Below are 25005 nucleotides of genomic sequence, written 5' to 3'. Positions count from 1 at the left end.
GCCCCCCCGCGCGCGTAAGTCGTTACGCGCCATTGTAGTTGTGTCCCTGTGTCCCACCTGTGAATATAGATAGATTTATATATGTGTTTCAAACTACGTAAAAATTGCGAATATACAACATTTTTGGCTTTCCCACTACTGGAAGCTTTCCGTTTCCAATTGCCAGCAATTGATCTGAAAATGTTTGACCAGAATCATCGTTTTGCAATCGGACACGCATATTTGTAGTTAATTTTAATATTTTTACGTGTGCCCATAAATTAGAATTTTTCAGGCAAGCATTCATTTCGTCTGCAGGAGTTAAACTACGTAAAAATTGCGAATATACAACATTCTTGGCTTTCCCATTGTCTGTGCATATACAAAGCCGTATGCACTAATAATGACGTCATATGCAAACGCTCTTTTTACAAACAAACAAACATGCATACACACAACTCGTTTTTATATAGATAGATAGATAGATGGATACAATACAAATTAACTGCGTAAAACTTGCGAATATACAACATTCTTCGCTGTCCAATTGTCGCTGCATATAAATAGATTGTCAGGTTTACCGACCCTCGAACATGCAACGTACAATTGTCCATGGGAAAAACAATCAGTATTAAGATCTATACCACATTTTTCTAATGATTGACCTTGAGCTTTGTTAATGGTGATTGCAAATGCTAATCGAATTGGGAATTGCAATCTTTTAAATTGAAAAGGCAGATCCGTTGGAATCATGGGAATGCGAGGAATAAGAACAGCCTTACCCTCAAAATGCCCTGTCAAGATTGTCGCCTTTATTAGGCTTTCCATTGTTTTTTTTAAGGCAAGTCGCGTGCCATTGCAAAGCTTTGGTGGGTCGCCTATTTTTAGTTGTAGCACGTGTGGTGGAAACCCTGAAAGATATATGGAATTTAAAAATTCAGATGGATAATTAACCGCTTCATTTGGTTCCAAAACTGTGTCGACTGACTTGCAAAGGACTGCCTGGTCTCGAATCTTGGTCAAAACAATATTGTTGATTTCGTGGACGTCTATATTTTTGGGTGCGAGAATCGCTCTTTCACTTAGCCATTTATTATTTTTATAATTTTTTAGAATATTCGGAAATACTTTTTCAATCAATTCATTTTTGGACGTCACTAAACTACAGAAATCAGCAGGTAGTTGTATACGTCCTGAAATTGAGTCTATCGTATCATAAATGTCTTTTTGTTCCGACGTTAACTTGTAAATGTTATTTTGTACATACGACAATAGATCACTCGTACTGTAACTTTGTTCACGATCCAATTCTACACATGTCGAAACAGCAGCGATACGGTTAGGTGAAGGCATTCCCAAATCCTGAAGAGGTTTGTTTGCCATACGTACGCACAAATCTATATATATAAAAATAAGTTGTCTGTGGATCTGTGGATCTGTGGATCTGTGGATCAGGTGACGATCCACAAAAAAGGTAAAAAACTAAAAACTAAAAAAAAAAACTGAAAAAACTAAAAAAAGGCAAAAACTACAAAAAAAACTAAAAACTAATAAAAAAAATAAAAAAGCTAAAAAACTAAAAAAACTAAAAAAACTAAAAAACTAAAAAAACTAAAAACTAAAAAAAAAACTTAAAAAAAGGAAAAAACTGAAAAATAGAAGAGAAAAAGAAAACTAATAAAATTAAGAATAAAATAAAAAAAAATAAAAAAGATAAAAACTAAAAAAAAAGTAAAAAGAAAAAACGAACAAAACTAAAAAAGCTAAAAAAAAGGTAAAAACCAATAAAAAACTAAAAAGAAAAAAAGGAAAAAAAAACTAAAAAAAACTAAAAACTAAAAAAAAAACTTAAAAAAAAGGAAAAAACTGAAAAATAGAAGAGAAAAAGAAAACTAATAAAATTAAGAATAAAAATAAAAAAAAATAAAAAAGATAAAAACTAAAAAAAAAGTAAAAAGAAAAAACGAAAAAAACTAAAAAAGCTAAAAAAAAGGTAAAAACCAATAAAAAACTAAAAAGAAAAAAAGGAAAAAAACTAAAAAAAATTTTCATCTAAAAAACTAAAAAAAACTAAAAAAGGTAAAAACTAAAAGAACTAAAAAAGAAAAAAAAACTAAAAAAAGGAAAAAAACTGAAAAATAAAGGAGAAACAATCTAAATAAATGACGACACTCAAAGAGAAAGCGACCGAGACAAAAGGAATGTTCGATTAGCAATCAACAAAGTACCGGGACACAGGGAGTATAAATGACGACGACCGGGACACAGGGACATAACTACAAAGGGGACGCCGGGGTGCACAGGGGGATATATAAATGAATATCTATATATATAAAAATAAGTTGTCTGTGGATCTGTGGATCTGTGGATCAGGTGACGATCCACAAAAAAGGTAAAAAACTGAAAACTAAAAAAAAAACTGAAAAAACTAAAAAAAGGCAAAAACTACAAAAAAAACTAAAAACTAATAAAAAAAATAAAAAAGCTAAAAAACTAAAAAAACTAAAAAAACTAAAAAACTAAAAAAACTAAAAACTAAAAAAAAAACTTAAAAAAAGGAAAAAACTGAAAAATAGAAGAGAAAAAGAAAACTAATAAAATTAAGAATAAAATAAAAAAAAATAAAAAAGATAAAAACTAAAAAAAAAGTAAAAAGAAAAAACGAAAAAAACTAAAAAAGCTAAAAAAAAGGTAAAAACCAATAAAAAACTAAAAAGAAAAAAAGGAAAAAAAAACTAAAAAAACTAAAAACTAAAAAAAAACTTAAAAAAAAGGAAAAAACTGAAAAATAGAAGAGAAAAAGAAAACTAATAAAATTAAGAATAAAAATAAAAAAAAATAAAAAAGATAAAAACTAAAAAAAAAGTAAAAAGAAAAAAACGAAAAAAACTAAAAAAGCTAAAAAAAGGTAAAAACCAATAAAAAACTAAAAAGAAAAAAAGGAAAAAAACTAAAAAAAATTTTCATCTAAAAAACTAAAAAAAACTAAAAAAGGTAAAAACTAAAAGAACTAAAAAAGAAAAAAAACTAAAAAAAGGAAAAAAACTGAAAAATAAAGGAGAAACAATCTAAATAAATGACGACACTCAAAGAGAAAGCGACCGAGACAAAAGGAATGTTCGATTAGCAATCAACAAAGCACCGGGACACAGGGAGTATAAGTGACGACGACCGGGACACAGGGACATAACTACAAAGGGGACGCCGGGGTGCACAGGGGGATATATAAATGAATAAAATTAAGAATAAAATAAAAAAAATAAAAAAGATAAAAACTAAAAAAAAAAGTAAAAAGAAAAAACGAAAAAAACTAAAAAAGCTAAAAAAAAGGTAAAAACCAATAAAAAACTAAAAAGAAAAAAAGGAAAAAAAAACTAAAAAAAACTAAAAACTAAAAAAAAAAACTTAAAAAAATGGAAAAAACTGAAAAATAGAAGAGAAAAAGAAAACTAATAAAGTTAAGAATAAAAACAAAAAAAAATAAAAAAGATAAAAACTAAAAAAAAAAGTAAAAAGAAAAAACGAAAAAAACTAAAAAAGCTAAAAAAAAGGTAAAAACCAATAAAAAACTAAAAAGAAAAAAAGGAAAAAAACTAAAAAAAAATTTCATCTAAAAAACTAAAAAAAACTAAAAAAGGTAAAAACTAAAAGAACTAAAAAAGAAAAAAAAACTAAAAAAAGGAAAAAAACTGAAAAATAAAGGAGAAACAATCTAAATAAATGACGACACTCAAAGAGAAAGCGACCGGGACAAAAGGAATGTTCGATTAGCAATCAACAAAGCACCGGGACACAGGAAGTATAAATGACGACGACCGGGACACAGGGACATAACTACAAAGGGGACGCCGGGGTGCACAGGGGGATATATAAATGACGATGGCGACTCAGGGAATGGTCGATTCACAGGTGGGACATAGGGACACAACTACAATGGCGCGTAACTAATATGGCGCGTAACGACTTACGCGCGCGGGGGGGCTTGGGGGGGCGCGAAGCGCCCCCACCAATTAGGTGTTGGGGTGGCGCGAAGCGCCACCCCAACAGCTAGTCTTCTATAATAACTAAAAGCCATTTATTATTTTTATAATTTTTTAGAATATTCGGAAATACTTTTTCAATCAATTCATTTTTGGACGTCACTAAACTACAGAAATCAGCAGGTAGTTGTATACGTCCTGAAATTGAGTCTATCGTATCATAAATGTCTTTTTGTTCCGACGTTAACTTGTAAATGTTATTTTGTACATACGACAATAGATCACTCGTACTGTAACTTTGTTCACGATCCAATTCTACACATGTCGAAACAGCAGCGATACGGTTAGGTGAAGGCATTCCCAAATCCTGAAGAGGTTTGTTTGCCATACGTACGCACAAATCTTCTATAATAACTAAAGTGTCGTTATAAATTTCTGATGTAAAATCAAAAGTCATTTCTGACGTCTCTAACTGTTTTCGATGGAGTATATCTTCGGACATTTTTGACTTATATTTTTCCCATAACTCTGTAGGAGCTGATGGAGAGCAAGTGTACGAATTTGACTTCGGGTTGACGTTTCGCACGCGTCATTGATGCAGTTATCCCAGTGTTGGTCATTCTCCAATAAATTCAGAGCTTGGCATGCACTACGGTAAGTGTCATGTATAGTACCGTTTACAGTTCTCAAATACTCAAAGGATGTCGGACCGGGTACATTCACCAAAAGCAGGCGTAGAAAGAAGCATTCATGTTGATTGGGGTGAACGGTGTAGAGTCTTCCTATCGTGGTATCTTTGAAGATGGTAGGTTGGCCGTAAACCCACTGGTTATCTACTTCGATGGTGGTACCGTTGCCATTGTAGGTTTTTCAGTCATTTTACAATTAGAAATTTCTCTTTCAACGGTCTTCTTACAATTAAAATTTGTCTTTGAACGATATTCTTAAATACCTGTGTCCTGGTCGTCATTTATATTCCCTGTGTCCCGGTCGTCATTTGTGTCCCGGTATCCCAGTCTGTAATTTCTCTTTTTTCTTTTTTCAGTTTTCTTTTTCTTCTTTATTTTTCAGCTTCACTATGAAATACATATCGCCGAACCTTTGTTTTTTTTAACTAAAATCTGGTAGTCATTGATGACCTTATCCAAGTCAAAATCCCAAACCCAATCATCATCGCTATCATTTTCAGTTTTAATATGTTTTGACTCTCGCTGTCCAGGTGGATCTTCATCTAACTGCGCGGTTTTGCGTTCTTTAGCCTCAAGCCTGTTTCCTTGCTGTTCTTTTGATTCCTCGGCACGCTTTCTTTTCTGACTTTCTCTATCAGCAGCAAGTTTTTTGGCATAGACTCTTTGAGCATCTTCATCAGTCATTGTAAACTTAAACATTAATAGAATTCTACGCGAACATATGTCTTATATAACTTGAATGACGTCACCTTCAAAGCAAAAATGATGGCAACTGATTTCATGACGTCAGCCGAAACATGAAGTCACCTGATCCACGATCCACAGATCCACAGACAACTTATTTTTATATATATAGATTATTTCATATCCCATTTAATCGCTTCTGTAAATTTTTCCTCTCCCCAATTGAAGCTTCCTATTAGTTGGCGTTACCATCATTTTATCTTACCTTAACTAGGTGTTCAAACAACAACAAAAATTATTAGACTGTATTTTGCTCAGTCAATCGGCCAGTTTGGAATGGGTTTGGAAAGAGAGGCTAAGTAGAAGTTTATGCATAGTTAGATTTCCTCTGAGTAATGAATGAGTATGATGGTAGTTGAGTAATGAGTATCGATTTGAGTGTGAGTAATGAGTAATGAGTGTGATGGTAGTTGAGTAATGAGTATCGAATTGAGTATGAGTAATTGAGCAATGACTATCTGAGTAATGAGTATGATGGTAGTTCAGTAATGAGTAACGAATATCGAATTGAATTTGAGTAATTGAGTAATGAGTATGATGGTAGTTGAGTAATGAGCAATGAATATCGAATTGAGTGTGAGTAATTGAGTAAGGACTATGGGTAATGTGTATCTGAGTAAAGAGTAATATGGCAGTTGAGTAATGAGTATCGAATTGAGTACGAGTACCTGAGTAATGAGTATGATGGTAATTGTTCTGACATTTGCTTTGAAAATTCTGTTACCAGATCCAACCGTCAAATACAGTAAATCTGACGCTAAAATAAATATAGACTATTTTAAAGTTCATTGTCGTCGTATTTATAATGGTCTTGAAGAAGCACCGGAATATCTGATTTTGTCGCTATTTAGAGACCCTTTTACGGCGTCAAAGAAGAAAAAGCAATATGACAATACTATGGCAATATTATGACAACTTTTGTCAGTAAAAGTATTTCTATGGCGATAACTGCCTCATCAATTCCTAAAGTCCTGACACTACCTAATGACGCCATAGTGAGTGGAGATGCAAGCTTGCAATCAATATTTTCAGACATGAAATCTCTTTTTATCGTAATATATATTGGCCAGAATTTTGTTCTGGAAGTTTTTAAAGGGGTTAAACAAGCCTGTTGCTTCTGGGCGGGGGTGAAAGGGCTGCATCTTGAATCCTTGGAATTAATTTGCATGTAAAATAGCAGTAAGTCCTGTGGTGGCGCAGTGGATTTGACCTCAGCTTGGTAATACGGGACCCAGAGATCGAATCACGATGCAGGAATGCACTGCAGGGTCGTCGTTAATTCTTAAATAATAATAACAGAGCAGTAATATAGCAATGATTCCGCCTTCTCCATCGATATTTTACCTTTCTTCGTTCGTTCGATCTGTTTACCACTTCTCATATTTTCTAATATCAATTTACTTGGCATTATTACGCCCGTCAACATCTGATAAAAATATTTTTGTTGCTATGATTTTAGCAGTCAATTCTGAGAATACTCTTGCCCAAGTACATTACAACTTATTAGATCTTCAGTGCACCGCAGAAAGTTAGAGCTACCGCCAACGATCCATCGTTGGGTGGCATTTATCCCCCCCCCCTCCCGGTAAATACTCCACTGTGAAAATACCCCTCTATGGAAGCTACATCCTCCTATGAAAAATGGTTTTTAAAGTTACTTTTCCATTCCCCCTCCCCTGAAACCTTCCCCCCGAACAAAAATCCTGGTTACAGATTTTGTACCAGTTTTTTGGTCTTTTTAGTTTGATTTTCATTTTTTGGACCAGTGTGACTTGTTTCAAATATTTCAAAAGTGGAAAGGAATCTATCTACTTATAAAGAAAATTCGACGAATTTCTACCTAATTATGATCTTATATATATTACGTCATCTCTACATATTAAAGTATATTTAAAAAACAGTTTCCTTTTTTGTGAATTTGGTGAAAATCAGGCAGCTATTTAAAAGAATCAACGAAGTTCGCCCCCCAAATGAAAATAGGGTCGGAACGTCCCTGGCTGTGACTACTATTCCTTCTACACCTAAGGGCCTGAAAGTGAAATTTTCAGAGAATATTTCAGAAAATTTGTGTTGCACGGATGACAACCTACCATCCATATGCAGGTTGTTATAAAGGAATATCACCAATATCTCGGGACAGTTTTGTGTGTGATATTAAAACTTAAAACGTTGCTGTAGGGGGGGGAGGTTGAACTAACGAAAAGACACTATTTGCATCATAATACTACTGTTTATACTCCTGCAACCACTACTACTGCTACTATTATTGTTACTGCTGCTAATACTACTGATACCAAAGCTAAGACTACTACTGCTAAGTCTACCTCTATAATGGTTGTAGTGCTACTGCTAATAAATCTAAGGGTACTAAGGCGAAAAATTTGGATAATATTGTACCTGTAGTGAAATAAATCGAAACACACTATGCCCGCATAGCTTGTCAAGTGGGCGTTTCAGTAATGCTGACTGGCTGATGGCATTAAGTTTCATAGTGTGTTGAAGGGTATGTTGCAAAAACAGTGCAAATTATGTTCTTTCATTAAAGTGCAAATTATGTTCCGTCTTTGGGAAGGCAAAGGCGTTTTAAGACCTTCTCACATTCATTTCTACTCGTTTTTGAGTTTCAGTCGGTTATTTATCGTAATCCATGTTCGTTTTAGGTTTCATTTATTTAACGATGCTAAATTGTGTTTGTTTTATGCTAGGTAGATTATTTGATTCTATTTTCGTTCATTTTTTGTTTAATAGAGTTCTTTACTTTTCTTTCAAAAACTTATTTTGTTTTCACCAACTAATTCGTGACAGTCTTTGTAAAATCTCAGTCTACTACTTAATTTACGTTTTTTTTTGGTGCGTGTGATGGTGATTCTAACAAGCTAAATTTTTTGGATGGCTTTACTGTTGTCATTAAATTGTATATCCCCTTCTACTTCTTTCAACCACCATGCCACCATACCCACCATATCAGGTTTCCAGCAGTCACATGGATCACGTCATTCAACTGTATGTGATTTGAAAATGACGCCATAACAAATCAAAAAGTAAAATCTTTAGGTTACCATTGTTGAAACTATATATCAGAAAATCGTAAACCTCTCATTGAACAAAAAAAAATCCCTTTATTTACAAGGATAGCACCAATATGTCCTTTTATTTTTCTTTGTCATTATTGGGGGACTGGAACGTCATGGAACGCTTTTTAAGGACTAATAAAAGATAAATGACTAATACAAGATAAATTCAACTAAGAAATGACTAATACAAGATAAATAATATGCCTAGATTCGATAAAACCATCATAAAGTGCCACATCTGCACTAAAAACGAAATTTGGATGAAGTTTCCGGATTGAAAAGACTGGGCCGGAAACATTGACATCATAAAAAAATAGTTCTTGGATCATTTATAAGTGAATTTTTATATTTAATTGATCTTTATAAATTTGAATTAATGAGGCAATCATTAAAAATACTTTTTAAGAGGATTTCTTTTCGGAAAATTAAGCTTAAGCTCCATTAGTTTACTTTTTAGCGTCAACATATTTTATGAGTTTTTGTTTTTGTTAAATGATTCTTTTTATCATTGTATTTGATTTTAACTGACCACTTTGAAAGAAGTTTTCAAAGTAACTTTTGGTCAATATCCAAAATGATAAGAAAAATAGCTTTTAGTTACTAATATTTCAAGAATTACATATTTCAGACGAAATATGGACATATTTTGGCTAAAAATGACATTTTCGGTGGTCAGGAGGTGAGATATTCTTGGATGAAACAGTGATCTAGCATAGGCAAGAATTTTAAAAAATATTTCTGTTGTCTCTTAAGATGGAAAAAGAAACTGAATGGGTAGCTCCGTCAACATCCCTGTCTAGAGCACTGTTTAAGGTAACACATTTTTTGAGGATCATTAAATTTTCCTTAAAATTATAAACTAGCATCTTGGGTAACATTCATCAAGCCCAAGGGTTAGTGTTTGTTTCTTAGCTATCTGAATAGGCCTACTTTGTTAATCAAGATATTACCAGAGAGCTAGGCTCCTGTAAATGAAACGTGTTGTTAAAATAAATATATTCTATGGTCATTAAATAACCTAGCAAGGGTGTTGGCAGAAAATTTTCTGGAGTGGGCTAGATGCCAAAACAGCAGTGGTGGCTGGGTGACAGGGAATATATTTTGGGATGTTTTTTGTAGGAACAAGTTTATTTTTGAATACTTTTAGGAAAAACTCAAATAAAAAGAGCATTTAAATTGCTTACAAAATGAAACAAAATAAATAAATCTTTGATGATCAGGATTTCTGGCAAAGGGATTAATTAATTTAATCAATAATATATTTAATTTCTATGCATTTAATCTTAAAAGAAAATCAAACTCACACCTAAATTACATAAAGATAAATTGCTTTCATAGACTAGGCCTGTAGGCTAACAGATATAGACTTGTCTTTATGCAATTGTTTATGCCATAAAATAGTCTACAGAAGGAATAGTGATACTCAAGAATCATCTTGTGTGCATTGATATTATGTTTTGATTTGGTCAAATTCTAATTAATTGACTTCTTGCTATATCAGAAAGGGTTTAGGTTAGGAAAATGAAACTTTCAGGGATGAATCTACAGACTAAAGTATGTCCTGGGAAGGTATTTTGAAGCAACTACCTCCACTCCTTCTCCCTCTAGAGGGCCCTAACCTTTGATGACCTTTCAAAATATGTGTGTTATAAAAGTGAAATCTGGCAAATTAGATCTTCTGCTTAATTGAAGTACTGCAAAATTGTTTTCAGCTTCATAACTTTGCTCAATTTCATTTTATAAGGTTTTAAAGATATGCAAATACATTTCCTAAATTTTGAAAAAAAAATTGATGTGGCTCAAAATTCTACTCAAATAACAGGAATTGCATTTTCAGAAATAAAGGCAGAGAAAAAGCAACTAGGGTACTTTTAAATACCTTCTTGGGACATACTTAAGCCTGTAGACCCACCCCTGAAAGTTTCATTTTCCTAACCTAAACCCTTTCCAAGATAGCAAGAAGTCAATTAACTAGAATTTTACTGATTTTATAATGGTCATGTAAAATGTAGGCTACCTCTTTCATAACAGGTATAATTCTCCCTCTAAAACTTAAATCTCTTGTATATTCAGACATTTAAAAAAGAATAGAATAGCAGATGATAAACAAAATTTAAACTTACTATCCAGCTGTGAAAATGACCCTCTTTCTTTTTATTGTCCTATTCAACTAAATAAAATGAACAGATTAAAAAAAAATATCCATCCCAAAAGGATCTTATCAACTGTCTAATTGTCTTATCAACTGTTTGTGATAAAAAAAATGGAAGTAAAAGTGACTTGGGCCATTATTTACCAAAACTAAATTGGACTTCTCCCAAAAATGGCTACACAAGCAGTATTGGCTTTTTATGCTGAGTCTAAATATATAAAATTCTGGTAAATGTATGACAGGTCACATTATTCACTTACTAATAAAGTAAACAAACCAATTGATGCCTTTTTTACACTCTTTATAAATATAATAATTGCTTCTATTACAAACTCAAGTTTAAGCACTTTTTGAGCTCTTAAAAATGACAACTTTTCAATTAAAGTATTAGTTATTGTTTGTTTTCCAAGAAAATAATACTATGTTTTCTCAGTGCTGTTTTCTTGGTCATTTTTGACAGAACAATCCTACATTTTCTCAGTGTCAAAATTATTTACAGTAAGGTTAGGTTGGGTTTGGTCAAAAAGTGCTTAGATTTGAATTTGTAATAGAAGTGATTATTATATTTGTAAAGAGCATAAAAAAGGCATTGAGTGGTATGTTCACATTATTGGTAAGTCAACAATATGAACTGTCATACATCTACCAAAATTCTTTCAGTTTATTGTTACCCATCCAAAACCAAAAATCTGAGAAAATTTGCCCAATTTTTGAGAAAATGGGGAAACACCCCACACCAAAAAAAAACAAACAAGCAATCTCATTGAAAATTCCTTTATTAGATGCATCATATTAGATAACCCTACTATAGAGGTTTCAAGCTTTAATCTTCAAAACATAGAATTTGCATTTTATTTTTAGAAGAAACAATCTTCATGCATGTTTATCTGTTTTTTTTTTCTTCCCAGAGGTGATTATATCAAACCAAAGGTCCAAAGATGACATTCAAATGTAAGTTTAAAACTTTTTTTCCAATGACCATACAGATTAGGCCAGGGAAAGTCTTGTTTTCTGCCATTTAGGGCACCAAATTACAACTATACTCCAAAGATGATGAATTGGCAATCAATTTAAAATTCTTGGAAGCTAATTGATTAAATAGTATCAATTGCAAAAGAATTAATGCCACATGGTGGTAGTACTGGATTCAACCAAGTTGATTTGCTTTATTTGTAATGAAATTAGGCTGTGTTTGGTGATTTTTAATTGCATATCAGCTATAATGAGAAGGGGGATGGGTCATTGTTTGTTTGGGCGATAGGTAGATTCCTAAATAGTACATTTTAATGGACAAACTGCTTGCTCTTCATGAGGCTTTGGATAAATGTTGTAAGAGGTATGGGGAGTGGGAATTAATCAAAATATTTGTGTATACTGCTAAAACATTATGTTCCCATATCTACCAGCACAGAAGTAGAAAAGGAAAGGTAGTTCATTATCAGCCCTGCCAGGAAATTTCTTTTTTTTTTGGGGGGGGGTATTTTTGTTATTCTATTTATGTCTAACTTATGTAATGTATTTATCAATAAGAAATCCTATTCTAGAGGTTGTGATTGCTTCAGTTATGTAGAAGATCAAAAGTCTAACAGAATTTCTATCCATGCAATCAATAATACTCCTTTTGATCCAACTAAAATCCTTTAGTAGTAATATTAATAAGAACATTATACCAACAATACTATTCATCCCCAAATTTTTAAGTATATTCAAATTTTATCCAGAATTGAAATTCCAAATTTAAACATAGGACTATCCTAATATACACATTTTAACAAATTTATGTCAAAATGTGAATATTACTTACAAACGTGTTTTTTTTTACACATTTTAAAAGCAATTAATCAGGGATTTAAGGGACTGATATCTCACATTATATCTTATATATATATATATATATATATATATATATATATATATATATATATATATATATATATATATATGTAAATGAACTTACATCAAATTGTGAGAATTAAAACTAAATAATTAAAAACACTTTTAAAACTTTTTTAATTTTTTTTTTTTTAAATAGTCCTAGCATCCTTACTTCAACGAAGTTCAACCAGGACTGGCGAAAAGAATAAAATGAGAATGTAAGCTCATTCAAACTAAAGAGAACAAAATGATTAGATACAATTTCTTAAAGCTAATCTTGCTTGTTTAGCAGCCTGTCTCAAAGGCCTTTTTGTAGTTGGTTCAGTACTATTATAAATCGGTTTAGTAAAATATTTTGTTAGATCATTTTTAATTAAATTTGAGTATAAAGAATTTAGTGAGTATCCCCTAAGTCCCTTTTCAAAGAAATATTATTATTTATTTTGAGATTAATTTCGATTGATTCTCGAACCACCTGTTTTATTCCCAAATCATTACTGATGAGTGAAGAATTTTCAAAAAGTATCATGTGGGACAGATTATTAAATATATGCCAACCTAAAGCAGAATCAAAGGAGTTGTTGGAACTATTTGAAATTAAGGCCTTGTCTATGTCATTGTTATGCTGTTGTAACCGTTTGTCTAGATTCTGATGGGTCCTGCTGACATAGTAATTTCCACAATCACAAGGTATTTGATAGATCCCTCTTTGGTGAGTAACTGGGGTCTTATCTTTACCCGAATTTAAGCAATTGATGATTTTAAAATTATTAGTAAAAACTACATACAGATTATTTTTTGTGCAAATATTTTTTAATTTTGTTGTGATCTTTGGGATATACGGAAGATAGACAATATTTGAGGGCTTATCAGTAGCCTCACATTGTGAAGTATCTTCTTCAATTTTACAAGAATGTCTTTTTATTCTACGGTTAATTATTTTATTGACAAAAGGAATGGGGTATTCATTACCAAAAAGAATATCTCTGATAAAGTTTATTTCTGCATTTATATATGAATCGGAGCAAATATTCAGGGCACGATCAATGAGGAAAGTTACCACTGCTCTTTTAACTTGTGGGGGGTGATTTGAATTAAAGTGAAGATATCTATTATTTTGTGTTGGCTTTTGATATATAGTAAAATCCAGTTTATCAGCATTACGAATAATTAATACATCTAAAAACGGTAGTTTATTTTCAATTTCAACTTCTAGGGTGAACTGCAAATTTTGATCATAAGTGTTAAGATGATCTAAGAAGCCCCGAAGTTCATCTTCCCCATAATTCCAAAGTGAAACTACGCCATCCATATAACGACCCCAATAGACTTGTTTTAAAAAATAAGAATTCAATGCCCAATTCTCAAGATTCTCGACATAAATATTTGCTAGTAGCCCGGATAAAGGTACCCCCATGGGTAACCCATTTTTTTGCTGATAAAAAGAATCGCGAAATTGAAAATACATAGAAAACTTATAATCAGAAATAATCAGAAATGGCTATAATTGCTGAATTTATCCATTGGGTAATAATTTTCAATGGCAGCTCTTCATAAGTAGACATGCTAGAACAAAAAGAGAGACAATTTAGAATGCTAATTTGACGTTCATTTTTATGGTTTTGTTTCATTTTATGGTGTGTTTCATAGTTCATCCCCCCTCCTAATGGTTTCATATTGCCCTAGGCTATGTAAAAACAGCATAATTACTGATGAAAATGGACTCAAAATAGATAAAAATAGGAAAATCAGGAATTCATTGAAATTTGCTGCATATAATATATTAACTTTTGCTTGTTAGATTGCCAAAAAAGAGGATTTTCTTAATGGCATTGGATCCTATAAGTTTATTTGGATCTTTTAGAAACAGGCTAAGATACTTATGAATATTCAATAATAAATGATTGTTATATTCTGGCGGTTTTTAGCTGGTATAGCCTATGAACATGGGGAAGAGAGTGCTCTTCTTGCCCATCCTTAGTTGGTTGTGAAAGCTGTCGTCTGAAAACTATAGATTACTTATCATATAATTACTTATTATAATAATGTTGAATTTATTTAATTTAAATGTTTTTCTTAATTTAATGTTTAATTTATATTTAATTTAATGTTTAATAATTACTTATTACAATAGTGTTTAATTTATTGTTTAATTTATTTAATTTAAATGTTTTATTTAATTTAATGTTTAATTTATATTTAATTTAATGTTTAATAATTACTTATTATAATAATGTTTAATTTATTTAACTTAAATGTTTGATTTATATTTAAATTAATGTTTAATAATTACTTATTATAATATAATTACTTATTATATCATATTTAATTACTTATCATAATAATGATCTGTTCAAATTTTATAGAGCTGTAATAATGATCAGTTCAAATTTGGAAGTGCTATTCTAGTATAGGAGGAAGGAAGTAATAGTATAAGTGGGTTATTTCCAGTTATTGAACCACCATTTGGCTCCAATGTCAATTCTCTTTCAGAATGTATTGGTTATTATCATGTATAAACACCCCATAGAAGGGCAATATATAGCTTTATGCTATATAAAACTACAAGGGAAATATGGTGACAGTACAGAGTGAAGGCTTTGGTGAAGGGAACAAAATAAAAGTTATTACCAGGATCCTTAGTTTTTGCTTATCCCAAATGTCAATATTGCTTTTCTGACAATGCACTTCTTAGGATGGGTACTGAATTTTAATTCATTGTCTAATGAGTCCAAGATCTTGCTTGTCATTTATAGAGGAGATTGGGTAGCTTGAGAGAAAATAAGAGCAACAAGGATTTTACAAAGTTAGATTTGGAGATTTGAGAAGGCACTTAGTAACATTGAATTCAAGAGCCAAAGCTCAGCCTATTGGTCAAACAGTTTAAGATTATCTTGTAGAAAGGCATGATCTCTACATGACAAGGCTTGTCTTAGAAGCTTGAAGTCGTCAGAATAGGGTGTTAATTTACTGCTAATAGTAAGCCTCAAAGAGTATATGAGCCCTTCCAGGAAATTTCTTGGGGGGGGGGTAAGTGCTACCAGGAGATTTGCTCAAACAGGTTCCAGTTGTATATTTTTTTCTCTTTTTTATTTTAAGTTTTAACTTAAAATTTGACAGTTGGTTACAAGGATGAGTGAAGGTTGAAACTATGCAACTGTTGGTAAATATGGGCAGAAATAAGTTTCGAGTTTTGACATGTTTGTCTGATATGCTTGAGGTCTATCTTTTTCAGGGTGTTTCTTTTGCTTCAATTGCAAAAGTAAAATCTAGCTAATTCGAGGCAAAATTAAGGAATAACTAATGTACATCTCCCTTAAATTACCCTAAATCACAATGTCTAGCAACTAAGATAGATCCTGTGATATCACTAGTGAGCAATGGCAAGGAAAATTGGCAGCATCCCACTTTGTTTTCCACTTATTTCAGGCAGTCATGATCAACATCAGATTTGAATGCATTAGTGGTAGGGGCTATTAGTATCTCATCACTTAAAGAATTTTCAGTATAATGCAATTTTATTGGAGAAGAATTGGTTTGTAGTATGTATCTGGATGGTCTTCTGGAGCAGTGTCAATGAGTGGCCTCTAGTCTTTTGCTGAGTGTCTATTTGGAGATGGTTGTTGCTGGTAAATTACTTCTTCGTCGTGATTATACCTCCCATTCATCTTCTGTAAACTACTGAAGGTAGCTTAGCTTTTCTCAATCTTGAAGCATAATTCAGACTTTGCACCCTTAATGTATTTTTTGGCTTTTTATTGAATAGACCCAAGAGTAGTTATATTGACAAAGGAGGGAACAATCATTCCAGATTCTGTGACAGGCCAAACTAGGGCCTTGTACTGCTGAAGATCTCTATCTTCAGTTGCAGCTTAAATAAGTTGAGACTGTACATTATTTGAACCTATATTTTATAAATGACCAGGATTATTTTTTCCTAAATGGATAGTTCTGCACTTTTGGATGTTTAGTTCAAGGTGCCAACTCTCTGCACATCTAGAGAAAGAGTTCAATTTTTTTGGAATCATCAGCAGAAAGGCTAAGTTTCCTTAGGACTAATGTTGGAGGCATCATTAATATAGGTATTGAACAATTTTGGCTCAAGCACAGTACCTTTCGGAAAACTCCACCAATGACTGTTGAAGTTTCAGAAAAAAAAAGATTGGCCTCCATCACCATGCACCTTGACCCCTTGCTTCCTGTTTGTGAAGAACGCCATATTCGAGCTGGTTGCAAGTGAGCTAATACCTATAGCATGCAGCTTTATTTTCAGTCTTTTGTTACACACATTCAAGGTCTTGGCAAAGTCAAGAAGCATAGCATCTACATTCACTCTTTTACCAATATGCTCAGTTACATATTCATAAGCATCTAGGAGGTTAGTTTCAGTTGATTTTATTTGTCAAAAGCTATGCTGATTTGGGGTAAGTAGCTCTTGAGAACCAAGATGCTTAATTATAGCTTATTAATTGGTGTGTATTTCTTAGCCACATCCTTATTACCCCCTTTTGGAATATATGTAGTATGTGCCAGTCTCCAGTCATCTGTGCTACTGAGGTGTCTAATGAACTTTGGAATAGCTTAGTTAGTGGCTCAGCTAAAACTGAAAATGCCTCTTTCAAATGTCTAGGGGAAATATGGTCTAGATTTGTTGACTTCTTTTCATTTGTGCTACTGAGGTGTCTAATGAACTTTGGAATAGCTTAGTTAGTGGCTCAGCTAAAACTGAACATGCCTCTTTCAAATGTCTAGGGGAAATATGGTCTGGATTTGTTGACTTATTTTGATCCGGCTTTATCAACTGCTTGTAGACTAACCTAGAATCTCGACTGAAGGTTGGTGTAGGGCTCTCAATTTGGCAATTAGGCTCTTTTGATAGAGTTGTATTATCTAGGATTGTGAATACTGACTTTAATTGTTCACTTAGTTAATTTGCTATGCTTTTAGAGTTTGTAATCAACTGACCTTGGAATGCTAAATGGGTCACTGAGTGTCCACCTCATTTTTTTCTGTGATGCCCGTTTCCAAAATTTTTTTGGGATTATCTTTTATCTCTGTTGCCAAAAAAAATCTTTGTATTCTGAAGTTATTTTTCTGGTCAAAGTTCGGAGATGATTTCTTGCTTGTTGGAAATTTTCCAGTTTATTTGGGGATAAAGAGTTTTTGTAAATTTTTCATGTTCTCTTCTTTTTGTTGATAGTTTTCTGTACATCTTGGAAGATAAATGGAAGTGTTCTTGGGTTTTTCACAAATTTCCCTATTTTATGTTTTTCAACTGTTTCTAGCAATACAAATCTCATTTCACTCCATGCAGTTACAATATCTGGTTCTTCAATGAAGTACCAGTCAGAGTTTGTTAAATATTTAGTTACTTTGAAGGAGTTCAGAAACACATGTCTTAACAAATTTATGTTTTTACTGATAAATATCATCTATATTATCCACTATAAGCAAGTCTAGAAGAGATGGTTCCTGGTTTGTGCAATCTGTTGTATTGAAATTAACCATCTGACACTAATCATTTTCATGCTAACACGTCACGAGAGAATTATCTCAAAAATAATCTGTTTCAGATTTAGGGAAATCTCCACCATTCGGCCACATGATATCTGTTAAATTGAAGTCTCCTGTTACTATCATAAACTTTGAAAAGTTGACTAGTTGGTTTATTGATCGTGTAATGGCAAGCAAGGAGTCATCTGTACTAGGTGAACTGGGACTGTGATAAGCACATCCAAAAGTCAAAACAGAAAACATACTTGGAGTTGCTTTAATCAGTTAAAAGTTTTGGTTTTCTATTTTCTTTGGGGCACATACGATTCATAAATAAGATTAATTCATAGTGAATTAAGTATCCAATAAATACATGGTAATAATTCCATAAAGGCTAGTGTTCTTCTTATTCACAGCAATACCTACCTGAGGGGCGTATGAACTAACACAAGAAGAAGAAGACCTAATTACTCATTTTCGTTAATGACTTGGAAAATGGGCTAAGACAGACACATACACTATTGAACCTCCTTGCAAAAAATTCCTGCACATGTACATGCCTTGATAGGCAAATACATACTGAAGAAGTGTTAATAATCTAGTAGGCTAGTAAAAACTACTCCTACTAGCAACTCTCACCATAGCACCAATCCACCTGAGGCCAACACAGCTGCACACCCTCCTCCTCCTTTGCAATATATTTAAAGCTTCCCTCTTTACAAACTCCCAAAAACTTTTAATTTTCTTATATCTTTTTTCATGATCTTTTTCCAACCCATTTGGGGGATAACCCGCTATTCATTTGGCCGTATACGGTTGGCCAGAAAGGATGATATCTGGCAATCTGTCATCCTTCATTTGCAAAACGTGTCCTAGCCATCTCAATCTTTCTCTCAGTACAGCCCCTAGAAATTGAACCACATTTTTCATGCAGCTAACTTTAAAATAGGGTCAATCAAATGAGTACCATACTCAAAAATATCTGTTGATGAATGTTTTACTTTCTACAGTGAATAGAATTCACTCTTTTTTTTACCAAGCAAAACTTGGTCCCCTGGTACCAGATACTTGAAGTAACTTAGAATACTTTTACGGTAAGAAAATAATTCATTTTGGGATGTTGTTTATGGCTTGAATTTACTTAATCTGGGGTGACTTCAACAAATTAAGACTATTTCAATTATTGGCTTTCTATTTGGTTTAGAATTGTTACTTCATTGTCATTTTGTTGACTATTCTGCAGTGTAGCTGTATTGTTGCACAAAATATTGTGGTCTTGGGACTATAGACACAACTTTAAAATTTAAATCATAACTTTACAATCTGTTGTATAGACAGTTTTGAGTAGATTTCTCGAGTTTATGTTATGGTTAATTAGTTTATTATTTTGAGCTGTTTTAGAGTGGGTCTCTACTATTGAAAATTTTTTACTACTAGGTATTGACATTATGGCTGGTGATACTAATGAGTGACTTTATAAGTCAGTCTGTTATTACTGTCTGCTGTGAATAAAACTTGTCAATATTATGACAAGTAACTTTGACTTTATAAATTAGTGTTCTTGTTTTTCCTCATTATCTTTGTGATTATCAACAGTCTCTGGCCTGGCACTATCAACTCCTGGAAAAAAAGGAAAAGAATAATAATAATTTTACCCCTTTCTGTGCTTAAAACGTTGAATATGTTTTTTTTTTAGTTTTCACATTAAGGAACTTTAAACCTCCTGTAGAGGTTTTATATCTTGACAAACTGACCAGCTATATTTTAGCCATATATTGGGCTTATCTCTCTCACCTAAAACTTTACGCCTTCTAGAGTATTTATTCGTTAAGGTTTAGGAAGAAAAGGATTTTCGTAGACCGAAACTCAAGTACATAGTTATAACCTATGGAGGCAATTTGAAAACTTCAAAGCTTTTTGTGGCTAACCAAGTTATTTTTTGGTCTACGACTGATCTTTGCTAAGCTTCTAGCCCTTAAGTTTAGTTTCAACAAACATACTTATCCTCTTTGTTTTCAGCAGTTGTACTCTCTAGAGTCTACTATACTTTTCTATTGTAGCATTATCTTACAAACCTAAGTAAACTTCATATTCGTCCAGGCTTATGTAGGTACCTAAAGTTTCTACTAGGCCGTGGGGAAGTCTTTTGGGGAAGGGGGGAAATTTTAACTAACATTTTTTGGCTAGCTTACTCTCAGCAGTCGTACCCCCGAGTGTCTTCTACATTTCCCCCTTATGGTTTTAGCCTACAACGAATAATTATTCAGGCTTATATAGTTACCTAAAGTTTCTATTGGGCCTTTTTTTGTATCTACAAAACACATTTGTTGTAGATAAATATCCCGTTGATGACTCTTTCTTCCCTAAATTGAAGGGATGGTCTATTGATAAGTACTGATTTATGTCCTTTGACATCCTGTTGACATTTCTCCTTGGGACTTGAATGACAGTATTTGTATCCTTTTTGTAATATGTCCTTTTGTTTGTATCTTTAGATTTAATTTTAATTAAATATTTAATTTTAATTAAATAATTTAATTATTTGAGTTTAATTTTTTTCATATTTGGTGCTCTGCTTTTTTCTAATATTGTGCAAGTTGGTTAATTATAGATTTTATTGTTCTTATTGATTGCTCATATGAATATGGTTTTTCTTGTTGTTTAAAGGGGGGGGGGGTGTCTTCAGTTTACAGTTATTGGTAAAATTGATTTCAAGCATTAACTTTTCATTTTGATTTGACATCATTTTTGAGGATTTTGGGGGTCTCGTTGAGATTAATAATTACTTGTTGCAATTTCAAATTATTACTCTGATGGATCTGATTGAAAATCTCCATTTCCTCAGAAGTGTTATATTGGAAGTATTTTACTCTGGACAACTTTAAAAACCCTGTTTTTTTTAATAAGGCCCTTATGGGCTGTAGTTTAATGCCTTGAAGTTTGCAGCTACTGCTGCCACCATGATAAAGGCCCCAATCTCCTTAGGCTGAAAAACGTTACCCTCAAAGGGTCTACAACTTCTAACTGTCATACAGGCACACAATACCTCTGCTTTACGAGTGAAAAAGCAATACACACTCGATTTCACTTCGATTTTAAAGCCCCAATCTCTTTAAACAGAAAAATAACAACCTCAGAGGTCCTAAATTTTACCATTGTCATACAGACCGACAATACCATTGCTCATACCAATGAACAAGCAATGCATAGTTGATTTCACGTATATATAGGTTGACATCATGATTGTCTTTTTAAATTGCAGATTTGTCCATCTGACGATCCTCTTGATCATCCTGATTTCAACGAAGTGGACTATATTAACAAACTTTTTCCAAATGAACAATCTCTAACCTCTATTGACGATATTATCAACAATGTGAAAAGTCGAATTTCAAATGTGGATGATGAGATCAGGACAAGTTTACACCAACAAAACGCATCTGCAAAGGTTTGTTATCTAGGAAATCTACTGAATTATTTTGACCAAATTGGCCAGAAAAGCACCTTTACTTGATTTTTTTTTATATATAACGAAATAAACACAATTTGATCAAAAGTGTGTTATCAGCCAAAAATATTTGACAAGTTTTTCTTTCTAAATTGTCTAAGTTTTAACCTATTGGTCAACTAGCCAAATTTTTTCACCAATTTGACAATGACAATGACCCAAATTTTTATCCAAAGTGGACCAGGTCTAAAATAACTCAGTTTTTCTTTCTAAATTACCCAATCCTGTTATTTTTTGTATGCTTTTCTTATACATACTCCGACGTTCAATTGGGCTGGTGTCCCCTTAGGGAGCTTCAATTTCCCATTTTTGCATGTTTTCTACTGGCCTCTAACTTTATTTTAAAAGAGAAGGGTGGATCCTGGGAGCTAATTAAATAAAAAAAACAAGTTTTTTGAAATGAAAGTAAGGAGCGACATTAAAACTTAAAACGAACAGAAATTACTCCGTATATGAAAGGGGCTTTTCTTCCTCGACACCCCGCTCCTTAGGCTAAAGTTTTTTATTGTTTTAAAAAGTAGAGTTGCGAGAAAGAATAAAACTTTAGCGCAAGGAGCGGGGTGTCGAGGAGGAAAAGCCCCTTTCATATACGGAGTAATTTCTGTTCGTTTTAAGTTTTAATGTCGCTCCTTACTTTCATTTCAAAAAACTTGTTTTTTTATTTAATTTCTGAAAGTTTTTGAATTATTGCATGTCTGATTATGGCTCTCCGTACATAAATTATTAAAATGAAATTTGCATATTAATTCTTTTTTTGGCTAAATGGCTTTCTCTTAGTTTTGATCAGACGATTTTGAGAATTAGGGGCGGGGGAGGAGGCCTAGTTGCCTTCCAATTTTTCGGTTACTTAAAAAGGCAACTAGATCTTTTTAATTTTTAACGAACGTTTTTATTATTAAAAAATATACGTAACTTAAGAATTAACTTACGTAACAAATTTTATATAATTATATTTTTGATTATATATGAGGGGGTTGGTCCCCTCGTTAATACCTCGCTCTTCACACTAAATCTTGTTTTGTCCCAATTCTTTAAGAATGACCCCTGAATCAGAAAGGCCGTAGAATAAATAGTTGAAATTACTTAAAAATTTTTTAGCATAAAGAGCGAAGTATTTATCTCCTCCTAAATACCTCGCTCTTTATGCTAAAGTATTTTTAGAACCCCTCATATGCGTAATAATCTCTGTTCGTTTTAATGCTTCTCCTTACTTTCAATTGAAAAAAAACTTTTTCATGTTTATATTTTCATTGTTTTTTTTTAATAGTAATGCTAGAAAATCCTGCGCCCTTTTCATTGAATTTCTCTTCCCCCATGAAATATTGTTCCAAGGAAAGATCCTCCCATATAGTCCCCTCCCCTGAACCCCACACCCAAACCAAAAAAATCTCCCTGATAACGTCGGTACACTTCCCAGTAACCATTACTGTATGTAAACATTGGTCAAAGTTTGTAACTTGCAGCCCCTCCCCCAGGGACTATGGGGGGTGAGTCATCCCCAAAGACATAGTTATTATGGTTTTTGACTATGTGGAACAAAATGGCTATCTCAAAATTTTGATCCTTTGACTTTGGGAAAAAATGAGCGTGGGAGGGGGCCTAGGTGCCCTCCAATTTTTGGTCAATTAAAAAGGGCACTAGAACTTTTCATTTCCGTTAGAATGAGCCCTCTTGCAACACTCTAGGACCACTTGGTCGATACGATGACCCCTGGGAAAAAAAAGCAAAAAAACCCAAATAAACACGCACCCGTGATCTGTCTTATGGCAAAAAATGCGAAATTCCACATTTTTGTACATAGGAGCTTGAAATTTTTGCTACAGGGTTCTCTGATACGCTGAATGCGATGGTGTGATTTTCGTTACGATCCTATGACTTTTAGGGGGTGTTACCCCCTATTTTCCAAAATTAGGCAAATTTTCTCAGGCTCGTAACTTTTGATGAAAAAGACTAAATTCGATGAAACATATATATTTAAAATCAGCATAAAAAGCCGATTCTTTTGATATATCTTTTAGCATCGAAATTCCGTTTTTTAGAGTTTCGTTTACTATTGAGCCGGGTCGCTCCCTACTACAGTTCGTTACCACGAACTGTTTGAAAATATGGGAACCATTTCCCTTGTAGGTTTGTGTCACGCCATTGTTCGTTGATAAATTAAAAATTTCATGTGTGATTTTTTTTTCAATGTGTGATTTTTCATGTTCTTTTTTTGAAACAGTATTTGTTTTGCTATTTGTGAAGAAAGGACATAAATCTTATCAAAATGAACTTGTAAATGTTATATTGTTATTTATTTCTTATTTGATATGATTTGTTTTTGGTTAGTCCGTCTTTTTAGTCTTCTTTTTTTATCCAAGAATAATACGTCTTATGATAATAAAAAATTGCTTTTATATTTTTCTTGTAAATTAAAAAAAAATATCGTCTATATTGAAAGGAGGGGGAGGTAATAAGGTGGGTAAAACCGAGTGGATGTTCAGCAAAAAATGTAATGCCATTTTACCTTGATAAATTCGACAAGATACCTCTCTGGAACCTGATTATTTTTTATATAGTTTTTTCAAGCGCTACAAGGTTGCGACATTTCAGCCGCAATGGTGAGTTGAAAAATGTGTATATTTTTGTTGTAATTTTTTTGAGAAACATACTTATAGTATAAAAATATATATTAAAACATGCCAATGAACAAAAAATAGGAGCACATAATTTGTATTTATTATGTATTACAGAAGAAAATCATTTAGTTTTGACAAATAAAGCTTGCGAAATAGCTAGATTAAAGTAAAATACCAATGAAGATGCCTTGTAGATATATATCTTTTGGATTAATGTTGTGGTGATGTTGTTACCACAAGATGGGAATAAGAATGGAGACCAGATTGTCGTTAGTTTTCCCTATTTATTTCACTCAAAAGTGGCCTTGACTCTAGGTTAAATTTGCCTCTCTTTTTTCATAATTCTATGGTTGTCAAAAATGTCTTCTTTCTCCTTAATTCTGTGGCTTTGTTTCTTTTTTTTTATTTCCATTCTAGCTTTTTTTTTTATTGAAGGAAAGGCAAGAAGTTAACAAGAGTGCTACTTTCCTTCAATTTCAATCCTTGTTTTTTGTTTAATTTGCCAAATTTTACGGGTTATTAACTAATTCATTTAATAGAGTAAATTAATTTTGATGTGAAATTCTTCCCATCAAAAAACTGTCTTATATTGTTATAACTCTTAATAAGAGGATTAATGATTGGTTGCGCAAAAACAAACTCAACGTCGATTTGGAAATTTTTGAATTCTGAAATGTCAAAAGAAGCTGGAAAAGGCGTGAGAATTCTATTATTTTCCTTAAAAAAATTACCTGTTTGATGAAACCGTCAGTTTCTCTACTCGTTTTTCAATGATTTTTCCTTTAATATCATTACTGGGTATAAAACTCATAGATTTCATTTCTGTTTAATCTCTTTTATATATTCCTTTTGTTTGAGATATTATGGGGATACAGGTAGAAAAAGGATGGATG

General features: G+C 32.5%; 1 protein-coding gene across 1 annotated transcript in view; it reads left to right on the top strand.

The window, feature by feature from the left end:
• Positions 1-9145: 9145 nt before the first annotated feature.
• LOC136027986 (vacuolar protein sorting-associated protein 53 homolog) overlaps positions 9146-25005 on the top strand; it is a 160882-nt gene continuing 145022 nt past the window's right edge. Inside the window, exons 1-2 of the mRNA XM_065705496.1 lie at positions 9146-9279; positions 21249-21434. Coding sequence (XP_065561568.1) covers positions 9220-9279; positions 21249-21434 — 246 coding nt within the window. The 5' untranslated portion in view covers positions 9146-9219. The remainder of the gene's footprint in view (positions 9280-21248; positions 21435-25005) is intronic.

The sequence above is a fragment of the Artemia franciscana genome, chromosome 6 (genome assembly GCF_032884065.1).
Source record: "Artemia franciscana chromosome 6, ASM3288406v1, whole genome shotgun sequence".
Classification (NCBI taxonomy): Eukaryota; Metazoa; Arthropoda; class Branchiopoda; order Anostraca; family Artemiidae; genus Artemia; species Artemia franciscana.
This window is presented reverse-complemented; position numbering and strand designations above follow the sequence as displayed.